Source organism: Lithobates pipiens, unplaced genomic scaffold (genome assembly GCF_037356315.1).
Source record: "Lithobates pipiens isolate NorthernLeopardFrog02 unplaced genomic scaffold, aLitPip1_a1.2 Scaffold_10, whole genome shotgun sequence".
Taxonomy (NCBI): domain Eukaryota; kingdom Metazoa; phylum Chordata; class Amphibia; order Anura; family Ranidae; genus Lithobates; species Lithobates pipiens.
In genome coordinates this window covers 88,586,253-88,609,603 of record NW_027507686.1, presented here as the reverse complement: position 1 = coordinate 88,609,603, position 23,351 = coordinate 88,586,253, and the positions used below count along the sequence as shown (strand labels likewise).

The 23,351-nt window shown below is 43.6% G+C and overlaps 1 protein-coding gene across 1 annotated transcript in view; it reads right to left on the bottom strand.

The window, feature by feature from the left end:
* Window positions 1-23,351, bottom strand: part of PC (pyruvate carboxylase) — a 939,549-nt gene that overhangs the window by 7,888 nt on the left and 908,310 nt on the right. The window contains exons 19-21 of the mRNA XM_077450039.1: window positions 16,637-16,816; window positions 7,711-7,956; window positions 2,605-2,745 (exon numbers count right to left, since the gene is read on the bottom strand). Of these exons, the coding sequence (XP_077306165.1) occupies window positions 2,605-2,745; window positions 7,711-7,956; window positions 16,637-16,816 (567 nt within the window). The remainder of the gene's footprint in view (window positions 1-2,604; window positions 2,746-7,710; window positions 7,957-16,636; window positions 16,817-23,351) is intronic.

Below are 23,351 nucleotides of genomic sequence, written 5' to 3'. Positions count from 1 at the left end.
CGGTGCCGCCTATCAGTGCCACTTCATTGGTGCCACATCATCGGTGCCCATCAGTGCCCATCACTGCAGCCCTGTCAGTGCCCATCAGTGAAGTAGAAAATGGACTTAGTTACAAAGTTTTGTAACTGAAACCCAAAAAAAAACATGTTTTTTTCCAAATTTTCGGTTTTTTTACATTTGTTTAGCAGAAAATAAAAATCCCAGAGGCGATCAAATACCACCAAAAGAAAGCTTTATTTGTGGGAACAAAATGATAAAAATTCAGTTTTGGTACAGTGTAGCATGACTGCACAATTGTCATTTAAAGTGCAAGAGCGATGAAAGCTCAAAATTTGTCTGGCCAGGAAGGTGTATAAGTGCCCGGTATTGAAGTGGTTAAAGAAAAGGTTTGGCTATAAAAAGTAGTATTACTGTCATATTAGTATATTTTAGAACATAATACAAATATGTGATTAGTTGCTATGAGCAACACACACTTTATTGGTTTGGCCAATGGCTGCTTGTCTAGTGACCATTTAACAGCATAAAAATTAGACTATTCCTACACATACATTTCCTGAATGTAGACTAGCTGTTGCTTCCTAAATCGTCCCTTTTTTTTAATTACAATGTCAAACTGTAACACATCTATTTCTGCAACTTGGATTTCCATGTCTACTTACCTAAACACAAATACAAAAATATCATAAATGCTCGTGAAGATTTTTGCAACACTGATCCTTATAAAAGGCTACATAGAGATGCACCACCATGGGCTAATTAATGGACAAACAAGGGATTAAAATATCCTATGGATATAGAACAAGTGGATAGATGAAACTGCATAAGAATATTCACCCAAAAGAGGAAGCTCCGCTTGTTTCCACACCCCCCCCATAACCACAATTGGTACTTTGGGGGGGGTACCTGGTTTTGACAGGTACCCGCTCCCACCTCCAGGTAAGCTTACCAACCTACAACACTTCAGGCCCCTCCTCCTCCCCTCCACTGCCTTATGGGACACACACAGGTTCCAGAAGATGGTGGAACCATTCAGAAAGCGCAGCATTACTTGCACATGTGCAGTAAGAGACAGGCTGTGAAGCCTCAAGGCTTCACTTCTTGTTTCCCTTACTACAGATGCTCGCGCCTGCATCCGAAGCCTATTAAAGAATTGGCTTGGGGTACTGACATTGTGGGATCCCTGGACAGGTAAGTGTCCTTATAGTAAAAGTTTTAACTTTTAATTTTTTCCAAAGGAGCCTGGAGCCCCTCTGTAAACAGTGCTTTTTGCTGCGTTTCTTCTCCGATGCCCAACTTCTGTCTTTCAGGTCTGACCACATCTACACAAGTTAAAGACCTAGCACCCTGAAGTTCAGACTCCATAGTTTATGTGTACCCTTAAGTAATTTTACCATGTGACACTGCTACTATTTGACTAACACAATCTACAAGTTTCCATTGTTAAAGGACTATGTTAATTGCTTAAATTTAGACTGCAGTTATAAAAAAAAAAATCTCTATGCAACCTATCTTGCTCTTCAGATCAAAATTGTAAATGGAACTACAGATCAGATGCAGCGAGAAATATCTTTCTGCTCTGTACTAGTGCAGTGTTTACATATGGTAGCACTCTTGGAGCCCATTCCTTATGCCCTCGTTGTAAGCAATACAGTCAGAAGGAACTTTTGTCTGCATCTTAAATATGCAATTTCAATTACAGTTTACATCAGGAGGACAAAAGTTGTGATTGGGTTTTTTTGTTAAAACTACAGTTAAGCTTTAAGATTATAGTAGTTTACTTTACTAAAAATACATATGATATCTACTGGGCCGAAGCTGAAGTTTCAGGACTGAAACCATAGAGTTCACACTAAAGTTGCAGTGAAATTCACAGGACTGATGTATGAAATACAAGCATACATTAGTGCTAAAGGGTAGTTGGCTGTACTGTACAATAAATGAAACCTCAAATTGTGTGGTGTCATGGCACCACATTGTGGTAATGGAACATAGCCATAAAGCTGGCAACAGGGAGGATACTGTACAGTGAATTGTAAAATGGAGCCCATTTACACAAGATACATTTGATTGCCTTCACAAGCCTTGTACCAAGGCAGCTCATGAATTTGAATAGGCCACCCAACTCACAATGGGCTAAAACAAAATTAATCGCTGCTATTACAGTGCACCACAATGCACAATAGTCCTTTGCCATGCCCTGTGAAGGTGCATTGGGCAGCCATTCAAAATGACCAGTAATCAGAATGAATGCATCATAGTGTACCAATGTACATAACATGATTCACCACAAAGCAGCAGTGTAAACAAGAGTTTTGATTGAATTGTGCACAACTATATTGCAAGCTAGGTTTTGTCTGCCATACACTGACGTGCCATCCATTATTTGCTTTCCTGTGCCACATACATACGCTTTCTACTTTTTCCTTTTTCTGTGTATCAGTTAGGACCAAATGTTTGGCCCTCCAGATCCAAAAAACTGGGTTAAAATGTAAAAGATAAACAACGTACAGTTTTTGAAGATGTTAAAAGAAAGCAAACACCATACGCTAGTTTCACAGTCCTCCAGCCTCATTTCTGCATTCCTAGCATGGAAATTCTTACCTTCATAGCTTGAGTATCTTTTACAAGGACAGATCGGAGCTGACCGTTGAGCTCAAAAAACACCTCCCTCTGGCCAGCTTTGTTCAGATCGCCCAGAGCAAGTGCTTTAATATGCAACGTCTTTCCTCTTTCTAATTCAACCTAAAAACATCATAAAGACAAAACACCTATTGAGTTAAAAATATCGGTGGCAGAAACCAATACATACTGTACTTCAGGGTTAACTGCTCCTTCCACTGCATTCCACTTATTATTGGTATTTTTGTAGAGACTTCAGCAATTTTTGTATATTTTGTCTAAACGTATGTATGTATATATTATGTAGTTATTCAGTATTATATACTGCTCAAATAAATTAAAGGAACACTCTTTAATCAGAGTATATCAAGTCAATGAAACTCCTGAGATATTGGTCTGGTCAGGTGTGTGTGTGTGTGTGTGTGTGTGTGTGTGTCCCAGCCCTCCCATTCTCAAGAGCACGGTAGAGATTCAAGGAGACAGGCAATTACTGTAAAGCCTCATACACACGATCGGACTTTATACAAACTTTCCCGTGGACTTTTGTACAAAGGGTGTTGGCCCTGAACTTGTTAAGCATACACACGATCAGACTTTTTCAGCCAACTTTCACCAAATCAAGTGGTTTTCCTGCTCTTTACCGCCACCTTTGGCCAATTTCTGTATTGTTGTCTGATCTTTTGCATTGGTTCTGAGCATGCGTGTTTGTAAAGTCCGATGGTTTTCTGTACACATGATCGGACTTATGTTGTCAAAGTTTGATCGCTCGCACAGTTGACAAAAGTCAGATGAAAAGCAAAAAAGTTTGTCCGATGGATTGTACGCACAGTCGGATGTTGCATTAAAACAGCTAATTTGCATGTTTGTTGTCAAAAAGTCAGATCGTGTGTACGGGCCTTAACAGAGTTGGACAGGGCCATAGAAGGTCCTCAACCCATCAGCAAGACTTGTATCTTCTCCTTTTTGCAAGGAAGAACAGGATGAGCACTACCAGAGCCCTACAAAATAACCTCCAGCTGGTGTGAATTACTGACTAACAAATCAGAAACAGACTTCATGAGAGTGGCCTGAGGGCAAGACGTCTTCTAGTGGGCCCTGTGCTCACTGCCCGACACTTTGGAGCTTGATTGCCACTAGTGCCCTGTGCTTTTCACAGATGAGAGCAGGTTCGCAATGAGCACATGTGACAGACGTGAAAGGGTCTGGAGAAGCCATGAGAATGTTATGCTGCCCGTAACATCATTGAGCATGAACGGTTTGGTGGTGGGTCAGTGATAGTCTGGGGAGGCATATCCATGTAGGGACGCACAGACCTCTACAGGCTAGACAATTGCACCCTGACTGCCATTAGGTATTGGGATAAAATCCTTGGACCCATTTTCAGACCCTGCACTGGTGCAGTGGGTCCTGCGTTCCTCCTGGTGCATGACAATGCCTGGCCTCATGTGGCGAGAGTATGCAGCTAGTTCATGGAGGATGAAGAAATTGATACCTTTGAATGGCCCCCAAACTCGCCTGACCTAAATTCAACAGAACATCTCTGGGACATTATGTTTTGGTCCATCCGATGCCACTAGATTGCACCTAAGCCTGTTCAGGAGCTCAATGATGTCCTGGTCCAGATCTGGGAGGAAATATCCCAGGACACCATGCATTCATCTCATTAGAAGCATGCCCTGACATTGTCAGGCATGCATACAAGCACGTAGGGGCCATACAAACTACTTTGAGTTGCTGCAATGAAATTTCAGCAAAATGGACTAGCCTGCTGCATCATTTTTTCACTTTGATTTTTGGGGTGTCTTTGAAATCAGCCTTCTGTAAGTTGATAATTTCCATTTCCACCAAACAATGTGGCATCCTTTTGTTCCTAACACATTACCAAGTCCATATCAATCTAGATATACAGCATGATATTTTCCCCATTTAGATCTGATGTGTTTTCACAGTGCTCCTATAATTTTTTGTGAGCAGTGCAAATTGAAAGGAATTGTGAAAAAGTTGTGCTACTGGTGAATCCCAAAAGAAAATAGAAAATCAGCAGCTAGCATCAACAACGTGATAAGTTGTGTATGAAAATAAGAAATCTAAAATGCAGCTCTTATGGAACACGAACCCCCCATAAATCAACCTTTGGGGTAAGTATTCAGATAGTAAATCAAAAAAAGAATATGTGAATAAACACTAAAAGTGACAGGTACATGAATATTACCAAATATACTCATAAATATATGGTACTAGTAAATGTTGAAAAATATATGCGACAATGAAACACAAAGTGAAAAATAATGATAAATCTGTGGTGAATAAAGGAAATTGTATGGAAAGGGATCAGGATAGATGTTTCACACCAGGAAATCCAGCTGATAGGTGTTCATGTTCCTCAAAACGACCTCGAACTGCCAGGTGTTTACAGTCCTTCTCCCCTCAGTATCCCCCGAGAAAGTTCCTTCTTCAATGGAGTCCTTGTGCTGTGATCATTCCTCCACTGTTTCCTCAGCAGTGTGTCATTCACTTACTTGTCTGGAGTCTCGTGACCTCTCCTCACCAGTAATACGGTCAGTGTTACTAAACGAAAGAGCCCACAAACAGCTTCTCCTAAAAAATGAATCGCTTGCATTCCAGGGACAGTTTCGCTTTTCCACTATTGCCTTTTTCATTCAATAAAAATTAATTAAAGTAGACATTTCCCCCATTCCTAAATTATACTTCTGTAGATATCTCTGCATGCTGACGTCTAATCGCCTAAGGGCCCATTCACACACTGGGGATGAATTACTAAAGGCAAATAAACTGGGAAATTTGCAAGTGCAGTTGCTCCAGAGCAGTGCTTCTCAGCTCCAGTCCCTTTCCATACAGATGCAGGCGCACACCTTTCGCACTGCAAGGATCCTTGTTGGGGTGTCAGTCTGAAAGGACGGTCTAATGCTAGTTTGACCCACCGCTGTATGGCATGTGTGTCCACCTGTTGGGGTAAGAGTATTCATTCTCTCTGTTGTCCCAGGTACACACCTTGGATTGCTGCAAGGAAAAGTCTGCCTTTTTTCATTATATATAAATAATTTCAGAAAATACTATGTACTCCTGAACCCAGCGCTAAATGGATTACCTCTACTAACCCTACAGCAGCTGTTATCAATACAAAAAATCCCACATAAACAAACAAATGCCTAATTAAAAATCACACACTAACAGCGCTACTTTAAACTAACCGCATTAGCATTCTCAGTTTTCTATTGCTAAATATGCCCTTATAAAACCTCATGCATATGAAATATACAGTATACAATATTAATAAAATATAATGATATTGCTCTTGCTTCATATACCACAATATATTCTATTAAGTATATTACTTAGCGCCTGCATGCAAAAGATTTTATATTTTCATTATTCAGGTGCATATCTGTGTCCATGCAAAAAACTGCTTCTCAGTGTCCATACATATCAGCAAGCCAGATAGAAGTGGGTGTAGTCAAGCAGAGTGTCCAAACAACTCCAGATTGTAAAAGTGTCTATTCTTGTCCTCTACACCTTCACCGTTCACACCCTGTGCATTCCCCTTACGTGGCTGCTTACCAGAGGATATACGCAATGTGGCTTTACTATGACTGTCTCTCAGCTTATGTCGGCTTCTCCCTCCTCCAAGTATGGTGAACTTATGTCTATCTCACCGCTGGCCAGCTTTTCTTTATATCTGATCGGTCGGATGAGTCCCGGGAGACACAGACTGTGTCTGACTGCAGCGCTGCGTGGCCACGCCTGACGCGTTTCGTAATTCCGTCTTCAGGGGGCGCAGAGACGGAATAACAAAACGTGTCAGGATGTGGCCACGCAACGTTGCAGTCAGACAGTCTGTGTCTCCCGGGACTCATCCGACCGATCAGGTATAAACAAAAGCCGGCGGTGAGATAGACATAACTTGACCATACTTGGAGGAGGGAGAAGCCGACATAAGCTGAGAGACAGTCATAGTAAAGCCACATTGCATATATCCTCTGGTAAGCAGCCACGTAAGGGGAATGCACAGGGTGTGAACGGTGAAGGTGTAGAGGACAAGAATAGACACTTTTACAATCTGGAGTTGTTTGGACACTCTGACTACACCCACTTCAATCTGGCTTGCTGATATGTATGGACACTGAGAAGCAGTTTTTGCATGGACACAGAAATGCACCTGAATAATGAAAATATAAAATCTTTTGCATGCAGGCGCTAAGTAATATACTTAATAGAATATATTGTGGTGTATGAAGCAAGAGCAATATCATTATATTTTATTAATATTGTATACTGTATATTTCATATGCATGAGGTTTTATAAGGGCATATATAGCAATAGATAACTGAGAATGCTATTGCGGTTAGTTTAAATTAGCGCTGTTAGTGTGTGATTTTTAATCAGGCATTTGTTTGTTTATACTGCCTTTTTCCATTAACATTATTGGAAGAAACATCTACTATTTTCCTCAATATATGTTATATTATCACATTTAGCATCATTAGAAGAGACATCTTCCACCATCTTTTTTAATAGACTTTATGTCATTAGACAAAGGAGTCTATAGACGTTTGCTTTATTCACCACAAATATATAATTTTTCACTTTGTGTTTCATTATTGCATGTATTTTTCAATATTTGCTAGTACCATATATTTATGAGTATATTTGGTAATATTCATGCACCTGTCGCTTTTAGTGTTTATTCACATATTATTTTTTTGATTCACTATCTGAATACTTACCTCAAAGGTTGATTTCTGGGGGGGTTCGTGTTCCATAAGCGCTATATATTGAAGACATTATTAAGGATTTTTATGATTTCTAGCAATGTGGTGGTTGTTCTGGATCTACAATGACAATGAGTTCACTCATCCCACATACCAAAGAATTCTTATCTTTCATACCAAGAAAATATATAGTACATTTCACTGTACAATTAAATAAATGTACTGTATATATAAATGTACTGTATATGGCAAGGCCTAGACAAAGACTTATGTGGCTGTACGTAAACTGCCAACAGTATATTGTATATTTTTACTTACCAATATTTTTGTTACACTAACTTTTACAGAACCACATACCTCAAACTCCTCCGCTATCTTGGGTCCATCTAGAAAGAGGCGGGTGTTGAGGCATTCGACCGGGCCAAACTGAGTGCTGAAATCTTTGTACTCTTCAAAAACTTTGGGATACATAGCAGCAGACATAATGTCTTCTGGTGTTATATCATCATACTTGCTCCGCAGTCCTTCTTCTAGCTTGACAAAGTCCATTGATTGAAGTGAAGCTCCAGGTCTTCCCTCAATACGTGGCAAATCCTTCAAGACCTATGCAAACAAAGTGTAAATCTTTCATGAATTATGTTAGTTGCTTAAAAATTTTAACTCTCCAGGGTTAGCTATGTGAACTGATGCAATTTTTTTTTATTCATTTTTTTTTTTACACTAAATTGATGGTTCATCCTTTGTACCATGAAATCTGAACCTCAAAGTTAAACTGCGATGAGGACTTTAAAAGTGGAACAAAGTTGGTAGCTGTAAAATCAACTTGGTCTGCACAAGTCAACCACTGTACTAAGCTTACCGAACAGCAGTATGGGATGCACACTACCAAGGATATAAATGTTGAATGACAACTAACACATTCAATAACTAAAGACAACCTTATCCTCTGACCCCCTCCCCCCCCCCCTACTTAGAACCCCCAAACATTATATATATGCTCTACATATATATATATATCATTTCCCCCCCCCCGCCAAAATCCTCGAAAATAAAATGGCGGTCGTTGCAATGCTTTCTGTCACACTGTATTTGCGCAGGGGGCATTGGTGACATTTAAAGGGGCCAAGCATTTAAGTTAAACTGATGCTGTAATTTGATGCAGGAATGCTGCGAAGCTGATGGCATCCATCCATGGCCTTTAGGCAAAGTTTTATACACGTAAATAACCTCATCATCTGGAGGTGATATTATCTGGTAAGTAATTGGTGTGTGATTCTGGTGTTGGAGCACTGAATTCTACACACAGTCTGCACAGTGGAGTATCAGCATCTGTTATAGTGTCATCTTGTGTTTTTCACATAATACACCGGCCACTTATAAGGGTCTGGATACTGCGTATTACGCATTATAACATGTTTGTCATTATCATTTAAAGGGATAGCGCAACTCATTTTGTACAACTATTAAAATATGCCTCTTTTGCGATGACTGATTCTGTTCATCATGAACTCTTCCAATGGAATCACCATATTGATGAACTTATTCTCTGTGGCACATACCCTTCTGATCTGTTTGGCAATGCTAATCTTGGATTATACCCTTTCTTCCTGCTAATTCTGCTCAACTTGTTGTTGAACCAGAACATCTACAGTACATCTAGAATCCCCCACCTGCAAGAAGGTTTGAAACATCAGAGATCATTCTCTGGAGCCCACACATTAAAAAGAACAAAGTTCCGGGCTCTGCCTTGGACAACTGAGACAAATTAAAGTAACACTTACTAGCCTCAGGAGTTGTGGGGTTACTAGATGGAGAGTCTGTCTTTTTATGGGGACAAGAGGGTTCTCCTCGCCTCAGCCACCTCCTAGATATAGTTTTCTGGGGATTTGACATTAAAGTGTTCCCCATCAAAGAGCATACACAAAAAGGTGTTTTTTGCATGCATTTGCCACGTGTACAAAGATGAGACCCATTCTAGAAATGTGGTGAATCATGGGAGGGAGAATATAGCCTTAGGAACTGCACTAGCAATTCCTACACTGTATCTTGGTAAGAGGTAACAGGTAATGGCCAGGTCCACAAGAGAGACATACCACTTCTTTAGGAACCCCCCTCTGTAGGGTATTGCTGGGCAAAACATTTAGGAACAGTGAAGACTTTATCTGGGTTAGGCCACTCACTATACAGCGCCAGATATCATAGGGAATGAACTGCAAAGGTCTTAATAGGTGCGGGGCCTTTTAGAGAACCCAGTTTAGTAACTTTGTGTACCTGACACAGGTTGTTCCAAATCTAAGCATTAACTGTCTGCATCAATAATGACCATGATGGTTTTGGAGTTGCCTGCAGTGTGAGACTCCTACTGTGCCAATGCCTCAAATAAAGAGAGGGTACATCCTACTTATCCTAAGCTGACTGAGGAAGCAGATACGGGAATACCTTAGGTGAACGTGCTGGCTTGCGGGACCCAAAAGGGACTGGTACATCAGCAGATGGATCTGCTGGCTCCTGAATCTTCAGGGTATCACGCACAGCTGTGATAAGTGCTCCAACAATCGCTTTGTCGCGCACAGACCCGGACAGGGGCTCATCCTCACTGTCCGAATGGTCCTGGTCAGCGTCATCTGACAAGACAGAGCAGGGGTCACCGACCTCAGTAGGACCTGAGTCTGCGTCAGAACTCTCCCCAGAGGATGGGGGGCAGGGGCCACTTTTTAGCAACTTTCTTCCCACGTACCGCCTCTATCTTGGCAACAAACGAATTAAGGATCGCGGTCAGGGTGTCCATAGGAACCGCGCAGTCCGCAGGTGACCCGGTTGCAACTGCCTGGATTTTGGGGGAAGAAACACCAGTTTCTGAAGCCATGCTGACCCTACCCTGTCTGCCACCTGAAGAGGACTTAGGACAGTGACAGTCCCACCCTCCTTGCTGCCGCTGACTGAGGTGTTCTAACCCGCTGGACTCATCGCCCTGAGGAGTTCTGCGCTGTTTTACAGCAGTGCCTGTAGATCCCTAGTGCTCCCAGATGCAGAGGGACCAAAGCTGTGTCGGTGGCAGTCAGTCAGCACAATAGGTGAATGATCACTGAGCGATCTGAAACACGTGTCCAGATTACACAGAAGACCTCCCAGTGCTCTGTGATGACAAAACAGGAAGCTAAGGGCACAGGAGCTGCTGCTAGAGCATAAAAAAATGTGGTCTGGCTTCAAGAAAATGGCTGCCAGTGTTCTGAATAGGGAATCACAGGGAAAATGGCCGCCTGAAGCCCAGAAACATGCTGTCCCTTGCCCACACTGAAAATGGCCGCCAGCCAGTGCCATGAGAGACAGAAAGAAAATATGTGGCAGACACGGCACTGCACCAACACAGGGGCAAACCTCACAGACACCCTCCGGTGATTAAAGCACACAGGACCCAGGCACCCCAGCACAGCCAGAACCCAGGTGAGAGCCCAGGGCACACACACATACCGCTCAGTACATGTACAGCCCCCCCCTGTGAGGGGGAAAGGAGGGGAGTTAGGGACAGGGGAGAGAAGAGAGGGGGGTGAGGGGGCCCCCGAATCGACCTCCCAGGGAATGCCCAGCTGCTCAACCCTGCCGAGAGAGGGAGAGAGCTGCACTTACCAGTCCTGAGGAGCTGGGAGACATTCCATTGTAGCCAACTCCTGATCAGTACAGGGAAGTCTACTGGCCCGGCATACTGTGATGCAGACATCAGTAGCCCGGTCATATGTATGCCCCGGAGCATAAAAGCTCACCAACCACCTCTGGAGCTGAGGTATGTCGTGGCCTGCCGAGCCGTAGCTGCGACCTGCACACGCTCGATGGCCGGACTGAGGAGACTACAAGGATAAGTGAACCAGCCTGTCACACAGCCGGCTGTTGATAGAAAATCACAGGATCATTCATCTTGTGCAAAAAGCCAAGCTTTTGCATCAAAAAAAAAAAAAAACACGGACCTATGGGCCCGCAGGGTTCAAAGGTGTATCTCCTTCACTAGGCAAAATACAACTGAGGCTGCTAGGGCAGACTGTGGGGATTGTAGCCTAGGGACAACCCCCTGGGCGGAGCTAAAAGTTCTGAAGTGTTGTATAACAACTTTGCCTAGTAATCTCCAGTGATAGGGCTAACAACCCATTTTGTTACAGAGAGGAGCTGTGTCGGTCGGTGAATATAAGAGAAAAAGGGAGGGCTCGTGGTGCGGCCCTGAGCCCACCCAGTTGTGTCACAATAGCAAAAAAATACTCGCTATTGTCAAACTGATTCTCCTCCCAGCCAATAAGGAAAGTGGGTCATGACACCAGTTTCCTGATTGTCTGAAAGGAGAAGCAATCCTATTAGCCTAGGAGGAGGAGGTAGAAAATGCACGGGTAGCCTGACCGACCCACCAGCCGCCACTGTGACTCCAGGGATGGCTCACCCACAGCGGCACAGCCATCCAGCACTCCCTGGCATGGACAGGGGAGGGAGGAGGAGGGGAGATCGGAGTCATCTCTGGCAGGAAATCAGGACACCTAAGGTAAGGAGGCTGTCCATCTCCAGCACGGGGTTGCTGGTGTTTGATGTTTCCTGCATTCATGTCCATCTCCCCAGGGGGGAGGTTGGGGGGGTGTCGCTGTTATGTCATTCCGCCAACCCAAATTATTGCGCATTAGCCCACACTGGATAGAGGAAAGATCCTGGAAGCATGTCTCTACCGATAGTTTTTGCCCCTCTGGTGGGCATATTCCTCAGCTTCTGTGGCAATGCTGAGGATCAGCTATACAAGTTACTGTATATCAGACATTCAGCTTTGTTTGCCAGTGTTCAATCTCCTGAAGGAAGCAGCATGACCACTTCCTCCTGTGTCCCTTAATGTATAATTAAGAAAAAAAACATTTAAAATTTCCTAGATAATAGTTTTACCTCAAATGATCAGCCCAGTCGGTATTTAATGCAACAATGCACAATCACTTCCATGCCACCCCATAGCAGATATGCTGCTACAGGGCAGCGCTCATCCCACCTGGCTTTTGCTGTGATTATTCACAGCAGAAGCCGATCTGTGGGTGCCCGGCAATAGATGTCTGCTGGCACCCACCGATCATCGGGCAGAGACACAGAACGGAGCTCTGCCTATGGACAGTGCATATTTTTAGCACTGATTACTCTATTAGTTTTACTAGTTCCCACAATGTTTCAGTTAGTGTTCAAATGTCCGCCTCAATATCACACTCCCGCTATAAGTCGCTGATCACTGCCATTACTAGTTTAAAAATAAATACAAATTCCAGTACATATACCATAGTTTTTAGACGCTATAACTTTTGAGCAAACCAATCAATGTACATTTACTGGAATTTCTTTTTACCAAAAATATGTAGCAGTATACACATTGGTCTACATTTATGAAGAAATTTGATTTTTTTTTTTGGATATGCTTTATAGCAGAAAGAAAATTATTATTTTTTTTTTCAAAATTGACTGTCTTTTTTTGTTTATAGCGCTAAAAATAAAATAAAAAAGCAGCATTGATTAATTACCACCAAAAGAAGGCTCGGTTTGTGGGGAAAAAAATTAAAAATTTTATTTGGGTACAGCGTTGCATGACTACGCAATTACGCAATGCCGTAATGTAAAAAAATGGGCTAGTCATGAAGGGGGCTAAATCTTCCAGAGGTCCAGTGGTTAAAGTATATCTAAACCCAAAAAGCTAATTTTGTAATATATTTTTTGTAATATATTGCAACTTACCAGACCTTACTGTAGATGTGGCAACTGCATTGGATTTCTTTTAAGAAATAGAGACATAATACCTGTGACATGTCAAATAAAAAATGGGTTCATGTTCCTCATCTGCCCAACTGTAGGTTTAGCAACAGCTCAAAAAAAAAAAACCAAACCTACTATTGTGAAAATAAGCAGCAGGGACTCACTTTTTCTTTGACTTTACCTGCATTGGAACCAAGTAAGGTCCAGAAGCCACGACCTGCAACTCACAAGGTGGATGATACATGCAAGCTTCCCTTGCATCAGTTGAGACACTCCTCCTGCCAAATATCACACCAGCATACTAAAATCACTGCATGCGGATATGAAATTATCCTGCATTCATTAAACATTTTTTGCTTTTACTTACAAATTTAGTCTTTCCACCTCCTGATTTCTTGGTAAGCTGTAGTATTTTTGATTTTGAGTTTAGATATGCTTTAAGTTCTATGAATGCAACAGAAAGCCACTGGGATCCATCTGCACATTCTGCTTGCTTTCAGGATAGCTTTGTTATTATATGAAAATTTTGTCTAAAACTATTTAAACCAACTATTTTCTTTACTTTTACCTGGTGACTTACTAGAGTCTGATGTATTTCAGCAGACCAAGCTCTCCCGCAAATGTAGCAGTTAGAGGGTTGAAGCAAACCATTTTAACTGTGGCAAGGGGGCTTACAATGATCAACTTTTATTTAAGTGCAACCACCACAACTAATGATTGGAAAGCTGCAATATATTACACTTTTGGTTTGGGGTTTAATACCGCTTTAACTGACCATATGAAGCAAAAATGCATAATTATGTTACATTCCATTGAAAACCAAATGTCAAAAATATACAGGTAATGTTTTAAAAGAAATGGATCTTCCTCCTGCTTATTGTGTTCAAATATCATCAGAAGTAGAGATGAAGTCTATGGGAACCAAACTTGAGAAAAATCAAAAGTCACAATTTTGAAGGCTTTTTTTTGCAAGTAATTGACCATGAAAAGTGTATGGTACTGCCCTGGTGGACATATCAATGCAAACTTTTTTTTAAAAGATTGTTTTAACAGGATCAGTGAATTTAATGACTCTTAAAGTGCAACAATAAAAATATTTAAATATAGTGCCGGGGGGGGGAGGTTCCCTTCGTCTACCTGTAAAGTGGCGCATCTGTAGCATGTAAAGAAGATACTGCAGCAAAAATGATATTTCTATAGAAAAAAACCCCACAAAGTGATGTTTACATTTCTGGCAATACAATACCATTGCCGGCAATAGAAAAATGTAAAAAAAAAGGCTTGGGGTGTCTAAACTGTCTCTGTTTTTTATATACTTTGTGATAACTTTTTGGTGAATGGGTAGCAGGATCTGGGGCCCCTTTGATAAAGGGGGCTTCTAGATTCCGATAAGCCCCCTGCCTGCAGACCTCTAGAACCAAAGCCCAGGTTTGTGGGGATGAGGTCCTTGTCCCCATCAACATGGGGACAAGGTGCTTTGGGGAGGGGGGGCAGAGCCCCCCATGTTGAGGGCATGTGACTTGGTATGGTTCAGGAGAGGGAGGCGCTCGCTCACCCCCCCCCCCTTTCCTGGCCTGCCAGGCTGCATGCTCAGATAAGGGTCTGGTATGATTTTGGGGGGTGGGGGAAATGTCTTTTTTTCTTAAATTATTCCCTTTTGAATTGCTGGCAGTGTTGTTTTTTTTTCAGCTGTCAGCGGAAGCCCATTGACAGCTGAGGACTCATCAGTTGTTAAGGATGCCGTTGCCAGCTTCCCAGCCTGCTCCTTAACAACCAGCTATTTTCTGCAACTGACTGGGCAAAGCTTTGCCCAATAAGGGCTCAGAATGTATTGTGCAGCGTGGGTGTTCACCGAACGGCGATGTTCGGGCCAAACTTTTTCTCAGCCCGAACCATTCGCTCAATTCTAATTAGAAGCACCTCAGTTTCACATCCCCACTCAGGGAAACCTATTGATATCAAGGAGTTTTACACATGCCAGAGTGGATATGTGGTGTATATCTTCAAATGCCAAAGGCAACTCAGAAAATTAAGGATAAGATATCCCAGCACAAATATTTATTCGTTCCCCACAATCTGAGTTGCCGGTAGCAAAACATTTCAAACAATGTGGTCACACTGTAGCTCAGTTGAAATGTATTGCCATTGATCATATGCCCAGACTGAGGAGAAAGGGAAACAGAGTTAAAATTAAAGCAAAGGAAGGTGTGAAGTGGATATCACAACTGGACACTATGTGGTTTTATTACTAAAACTGGAGTGTGCAAAATCTGGTACAGTTCTGTATAGAAACCAAGTCTGGGTTTTATCGCCAAAGCTTAACTGAACAAGCTGGAGTTAGAAGCTGATTGGCTACCATGCACAGCTGTACCAGATTCTGAGTGCTCCAGCTTTAGTAAATCTACCCATATTTCACTTAAAGGACTGAATATGGATTTTGATTTGCATTTGTTTTTAGATTTAATTTTTCAATGCTTACTTTTAATCACTTAAGGACCGCCCACTGCATATATACTGAGGCAGAGCAGCCCTATTGTGTGAAACTACGTACCTGTATGTCATTTCGTGCATTAATCTCTGTGGGTGTGCACGCACGCTGCACAGCTGGCCAGCCGCAATCACAACTCAGAGAGGCAGAACGGGGATCTGCCAGTGTAAACAAAGCAGATCCTCATTCTGACAGGAGAGTACAGTGAGATTGTCTGTTCCTAGTAATCAGGAACAGTGATCTCTGTACTCTCAGTCAGTCCACTCCCCCTACAGTTAGAAACAACACCCTAGGACACAATTAACCCCTTGTTTGCCACCCCCCAGTGCTATCTTCTTCCCTGCCAGTGTAATTTATACAGTGATCAGTGGCTATGTTTTAGCTCTGATCACTGTAATATGTAATATAATGTCACTGGTCCCAAAAAAAGTGTCAAAAGTGTCCAATCTGTCTGTCCCAATGTCGCTGATCACCGCCATTACTAGTAAAAAAAAACCTAAAAATAATAATAATAAAAATGCCATAAATCTATCCCCTATTTTGTAGACGCTATAATTTTTGCGCAAACCAATCAAAATAGGCTTATTGTGATATTTTACCAAAAATATGTAGAAGAATACATATTAGCCTAAACTAATGAAGAAATTCGTTTTTTTGGGGATATTTATTACAGCAAAAAGTATAAATGTATTTTTTTTTTCAAAATTGTCGTTTTTTTTTTGTTTATAGTGCAAAAAACAAAAAAACACAGGGGTGATCTAATACCACCAAAAGAAAGCTCTATTTGTGGGGGAAAAAAAGGACATAAATAGTTTGGATACAATGTCGCACACCCGCACAATTGTCAGTTAAAGTGACTCAGTGCCATATTGCAAAATGTGGCCTGGTCATTAATAGGGTAAATCCTTCCGGTCCTTAAGTGGCTAATTTCTTAGGTTTGTAAAAGGTCAGTAGATCAGATCATGGATTTTTTAAGATTACTGTAAATTATAATAAATTGCAATGACTAAACGATTCACATATATGGAATGAAGCATTTACCTTTGATCGCAAAGGCTCTGGAAAGCCACCATAGGGAATTCCAACATAGCCCTGCAAGTATTCCACTACAGACAATGGGAAGGATAATTCATCTGCCATAGTTTCCACTTGTTCTCTTGAAAGTCCATTATGTACCATAAATTGTGCCAAGTCTCCAACAATTTTGGAGGAGGGAGTTACCTAAAAAAAAAAAAAAAAAAAAAATAAAAAGGGGGGGGGGGGGAATTTATTTAGATCCTTTGTGTTTGATTATGTTACATTATATACTTTGCACTATATCGGTTTGCAGTCAAAACTGAAATACGCTTTGTACAGGGTCAAGCTAAGAAGCCTTAATAACAGGTCCAGCTGGTAAGCCTTCATAACAGAAACATTACATTTAGTTGTAAAGATTTAAAAATAATAAACAATGGTTTTAGCCATCTGTATGCAGAAAATATATAACAAAACAGACCACATATACATATATGATATGTGAAAGATAGTGAAAATACTCTTGGATATCACTGTTGAGAATCATTACATACCTTAGTTCAACATGCATCATTTTGATGTTATTAGCTAATGATTACCCATAATCATCACATTTATGCAAGAAATATGCAAATGGTAAAAACAATGTTGATTACCATATACCAACATATCACTTGGGATCATACAAAATGTGAATTACTAAAAATAAGTCTGTAGGAATATTAAACATGTCAATCATGCATGTATTTTTTTTTTTGGACCTCTCCTTGGATATACCCTGATAATATGTCCATGGAATATACCTTTGAAGTCAGCTTTGCCTGATTTTAACAGTACAGTGCTGACGAGTTGAGTACATAAGACTGAAGGATTTCAGTTGCAAGACTTACTGACGCTAAGTAGTTTTGGTTTATTTCATCCAAGCTGACTGAATTGCATGGATTATATCCATATAAATTAAGATTCTTTCACTATACGTCATATGATTTTATTATCATTTAATAATGCTCAGTTAGTTGTCGGATTTCTGTATTCAGTTGCATCTGTGATTGCTTGATTAACAATTATTTTAGTGGACATCCTCACTGATACTTATATTATTTAAAAAAAAGTGTTACATTGCATATACATGTACTGTTTTTGGATGTTTATCCAAACAAACCAAAGCTCTTTATAAGGATGTCACTAAGAAATGTGTAATCAAAGTGCAACAATAACCAAAAACATGCTAGGCCTGATTATAGTTTTGTTCATTTGCATTGAAAAATATTCATAATATCAGTGGCGGTTGGTAGTATATTCTTTTTTTTGGGGGGGGCTCTCTCTACCTCTCGAAATCCGATGCGCTTGCTCTCTCTCTCTCTCTCTCCACAGTCTGGGTCGAATAATGAGTCCCGCACTTAACCATGGGTAGCACTTCCCTCCGGGCGACGGCTTCTACCCCTGCATCGCCTCCAGTGGCCTCCCTGTCTCCTCCCTCCACATTTCTCCTCGTTGTGGTGCAATAAAAAAATCGCTTCTACTTTTGGCCAATTGGGAAACGGGTCTCAGGACGGCGAATCAGTGTGACAACAACTGGGTGGGCTTCGGGCGCAGTGCTCTGTGTCCCCTGAACCCAACCTTTTTTTAAGCCTATTAGAGTCTCTGGCTCTAATCACGTGCGTCAATAAAACACCGCCCCATTGGAATCCATGCACCCAGCACCCTGCATGTAGATTGGGGGGCCAGACGCATGGATAGGCGGTGAATTTGGAGGAGTATTTATACAATATAAGGCATGCATTAAACAAAACTGTTAATTTCTCTGCTTATTATAAGAAATGTATTTAGGGTATTTTTTAAAACAAATTACTGAACTGAAGCCCCCATACATGCTATAAAATGGTGTAAAAATAATTTTAGTATGCAAAGGAATGCAAAATAGGATTTTTGACTTACCGTCAAATCAGTATCTCCGAGTTCATTGACAGACACAGTCTTCTTTATTCAGAACCATAGGTTATATCACCCCCTACAGGAGTAGGACACTAGGCAGACAAAAAGACTTGGCTACACCCATGGGCCTTCCTAGGTAATGTACATCCCCCTCTCTGCTACAGGCCTTCAGTTATGTAACAAGTAGTATCAGAAGTATTAAAAAATCCATAGAGGGGTGGGTCCTGTGTCCGTCAATAAACTCAGAGAAACTGATTTTATGGTAAGTCAAAAATCCTATTTTCTCTTTCGTTCATTGACAGACACAGCCTTCTTTATTCAGAACCATAAGGATGTCCCAAATCAGTGCCAAACATGAGGGGTGGGGCAGCCAACAAAAACAAACAACCAGACAACCTGGAACTCAGTGAAAACAACCTGGAGCCCACCTGACCAGCAAAAAAAAAACCTTCACAAGGTAAAAAAACATCTAGACCGCCAAAAGAAGCATCTGCAGATGCTAGCACATACACTTTGTAAAATTTTGTGAAAGTGTGCATCTACGACCAGATGGCCACCTTGCAAACTTGCGTTAATGAGGCCTGATGACAGAAGGCTCAGCGCCCGAGTCGAGTGCACCTTTACTGGGAAGAGAGGAACCTGACCCTTGATAGCATAGGCCTGAGTCACCGTTTGCCTGATCCATCTAGAGATGGTCGCTGAGGAAGCAGGTAGGCACTTTTTTGGCCCGTCCGTGATCACGAACAGAGAGTCTGACTTTCGAAAAGACTCAGTGGCCACCAAATACTCCCTGACTGCCCGTATCACATGTAAAGTGTGCAAGGCCAATTCCCTCGGATGTTGCGGCCAGGGACATAGAGAAAGCAACACAATGTCTTCATTTAAATGGAAATCAGAGACAACCTTTGGATGGAAAGAAGGACAAGGACAAAGCACCACCTTATCCTTGTGAATCACCAGGTAAGGCGGCGACAGGATAGTGCCACCAACACCCTGTGAGCAGAAGTAATAGCCACCAAGAAGGCCACCTTCTGTGATAGCGTGAGCAAGGGAATTTCTTAAATATCCTCAAATGGAGGCTTCTGTAGAACTGAAAGTACAAGATTCAAGTCCCACAGCGGCAAGGGAGATCGCACTGGTGGAACCAGATGTCGGACTCCCTGAACGAAGGTAGCACCAGGAAATGCCAAGCCAGGGGTCATTGAAAGATAACCACCAAGGCCGACACCTTGCCCTTGGCCGTACTCAAGGCCAAATTCTTTTCAACGCTCCTCTGAAGAAAAGTCAAAATCCAAGCCACCAAAAAGAAACGTGGATGAAACCCCACTTACTCATGAAATATACGCTTTCCCAGTCCTATAATATACCTTCCTGGAAGAAGACTTTCTAGCTCTGAGCAGTGTCGGAATTACCAACGCAGATAAGCCCCTATCCTTCAAAACCTGGCTTTCAATAGCCAGGCCATTAAAGCCAGCGATGGTAAGGCAGGGTGGAAGAACAGCCCTTGGGATAGCAGATCCTCCCTGAAAGGCAGCTGCCAGGGGGCCAGACGCACCAGGTTGGCGTACCAGGACTGACGGGGCCAGTCTGGGGCCACTTGGATCCTGTGCAACAGTTTTGGCAGAAGCCTGAGAGGAGAAAAGGCGTAGATCAGACGATACTGGCCCCATGGAGCGACAAGAGCATCTGAGGCATCCGCCAGAGGGTCTCCAGACCTGGCCACAAACCTCTGCACCTTCCTGTTGTTTTGGAATGCCATTAGATCCACCTCTGGAGATCCCCAGCGTAGGCAAATTTGTTGAAACACCTCCAGATGGAGAAACCACTCCCCTTTGTCCAATACTTGATGACTGAGGTAATCCGCCTGCCAGTTGTCCACCCCTGGAATGTGAACGGTGGAGATGGCCGGGACGAAACGTTCTGCCCATCATAGAATGCCGGTTACTTCCAGGCCGGCTAACACACTCCTTGTTCCTCCCTGGTAGTTGACATAGGCCACTGCCGTGGCATTGTCTGACTGGATACGTATCGGGAGCCCCTGAAGCTGATCCGTCCAATGATCCAGACAGAGTCTGATCGCCCAGAGTTCCAGGATGTTGACAGGTAGCCTGGATTCCTCCAGCGTCCAGTGACCCTGAGCCGAGTTCAGGCCCAGGACTCCTCCCCACCCGGACAGACTGCCATCAGTGGTGACCACCGTCCAGTACAGCGGGAGAAAAGATTTCCCCTGCCGAAGAGCCAGGGAACAAAGCCACCAGATCAGGGACCCTTTGGCTCCTGGACTCAGGCGTATTTGACTCTAGAGACTCGGCACATTTGTCCCATTTTAACAAGATTTCCTTTTGCAGGTGTCTCCTATGAAACCAAGCGAACGGGACTGTCTCAAATGTAGACACCATCAGGCCCAGTACCCACATGCAAGTCAGCAGGGAGATCCACCTACTGGACAGCAGCGAGCGGGCTGCCGCCTGTAATTTCTGGAGTTTGTCCTGCGGAAAGGACCACTCTGGTCCGAGCGGAATCCGGAGTCAGATCCAGATAAACCAATTTTCGAACTGGATCTACGCAGACTATTGGTAATTTATCAGCTACCCAAAATCTGCCAGAGTCTGAATAGTGATCTCCACGTCGCCCTTCAGGGCCGCTGAGGACTCTGCTCACAGCAGAAGGTCGTCCAGATAGCCCAGAACAGAAATTCCCCGCTGGCACAGCAGCGCCAGAAAAGGGGCCAACACTTTTGTGACAACTCAAGGAGCGGAGGCGAGACCAAAGGATAACGCCGTAAACTGAAAATGTTCCTCTCCCACAGCAAAGTGGAGGAACCGCTGGTGCTGTGCACAATTCAGAATGTGCAGGTAGGCATCCTTGCCGAGAAGGAAGGGCCATGCTTGCAACTTGGCTCCTTCCCTTTCTTTGACTGTGGGAGAAAATTACTCTTCCCCCTGTGACATTCTTAATGATATCATCCAGAGTGGCCCCAAATAAACGATCGCCTTGAAAAGGCAGATCAGCTAGGGCCTTTGATGACGCCTGGTCCGCAGTCCAACACTTCAGCCACAATAACCGTTGAAGCACTACCGCTAAAACAGACAGCTTAGAAAGCAAGGGAGCTGTGTCCAAAGAGGCATTGCAGACAAACTGCTGCCCCTGGACCAGTTGGTCCGCTAATTCCGTGAAGGCAGGTGGAAACTGGTCCCCTTCCAGGTCACGGCGGAACAGCTTTGCCCACTCTGTTAGCATTTGTGACACCAGAGCAATAGCCAAAATCGGCCGAAGCCGCAATAGAGAACAGTGTGGCTCAGAGACTCTGCCTTCCTGTCAGCTGGGTCTTTAAAAGCTGGAGAGTCCTCAAAGGGAATCATAGTGGTTTTGTTCAACCGGGAAATTGGGGGATCCACCACAGGCAGACTTGTCCATTTTTTGAGCAGACTTTCCTCAAAGGGATAACGCACAGCGAAACACTTTGGGATCACAAATGGGCGTTTTGGACATATATTATAATCTTTATAGAAAAACTTGTCAAAACGGAGGGCCAAGGGAACACTTTTGCCATGCGAGGTGGCTTGTGAGTGCCAAAAGGAACCGACACCTCCACCGCAGCCATGGCTGCAGCCTCCATATTTAAAGTCTCCCGCACAGAAGCAATCAGTGCATCCACCATCTTGTGCGCAGCCACTGGGGCCGAGGAATCATCCTCACTGTCTGAGAGATCTAGTAGCGCACACGTAGACCCCACAGGGTGGGCCCGTCCATGGCAGCCGAATCATTTTCAGGATCTGACAAGACAGATGAAGCAGTGGAGGCTTCCTGCTAGTCCACCGCCCAAGAGCCACCTCCACCCGGGACCCAGAGGGACCTGCAGCCTCTGACAGGGGGTCAGGCGGGGAAACATGCTCCCGAGACTCCATAAGAGAAAAAAAAGAGAGCCCCACACCAAGAGTGACCACTACACTGGGACACTCCCCACACCGGTAGTGATATCGGACCACCAAGACACCCCACAGCCTGCAGCACAGAGAGGAGGGATCCCCCAGACTCACCACCCCACTACCGTAGTGCTTTCCGCCTCAGATGTCAACCTGCACACATGTGGCGTCCTAGGAAGAAGAAAGCACAGGAGTCTATGTTGGGTTAAAAAGAGGGTCTTCCGTCTGCAAAAAAACGGCGCCCTGGGCTACACAGTAATGGTCACCGTTACCTGAGCCAAAAATCCAACATATCATGGTCACCGAGCTACAAAAACATGGCCACCGGTCATAGGAAGTCATCAGGCACTAGGGAAAAGGACGCCGGCTACGGCAAAATGGCCACCGGCCACAGGAAGTCCTCAGGCACTAGGGAAGAGGATGCTGGCTACGGGAAGAGGACCCCAGCTACGGAAAAATGGCCGCCGGCCGTGCTAAATGAGTCTACCATGCAGGTGAACCCTGTAGCCTCCTAGGATGAAAGCGAGAGAGAGGAGAGGATCTGGGCACTGGACCCAGTGCCTCTCCCCCAGTAAGCACAGCACCTAGGCGGTGCACACCCCCAGCCCACCAGTATTCAACCCCCCCACCGGCACACTACCTCATATGGAGGGGGCTCCAAGGAAGGGACCACCGGGGCTAGGAAAAGAGGGTGCAGGGATAGAGGGGATCCGCAGGACTGACTAACCTGGGGAAGTGCCCGCGTCCGCCACAAAAAAAACCCTAAGGGGAGAGGGGGATCTTTACTCACCATACAAGGACCAAGCGGGCATCACTCCAGATAGAACCTCCTCGCCACGGAAGTGGGAGGGCTGTCGGCCATGAGGGATGCTGCGACTCGA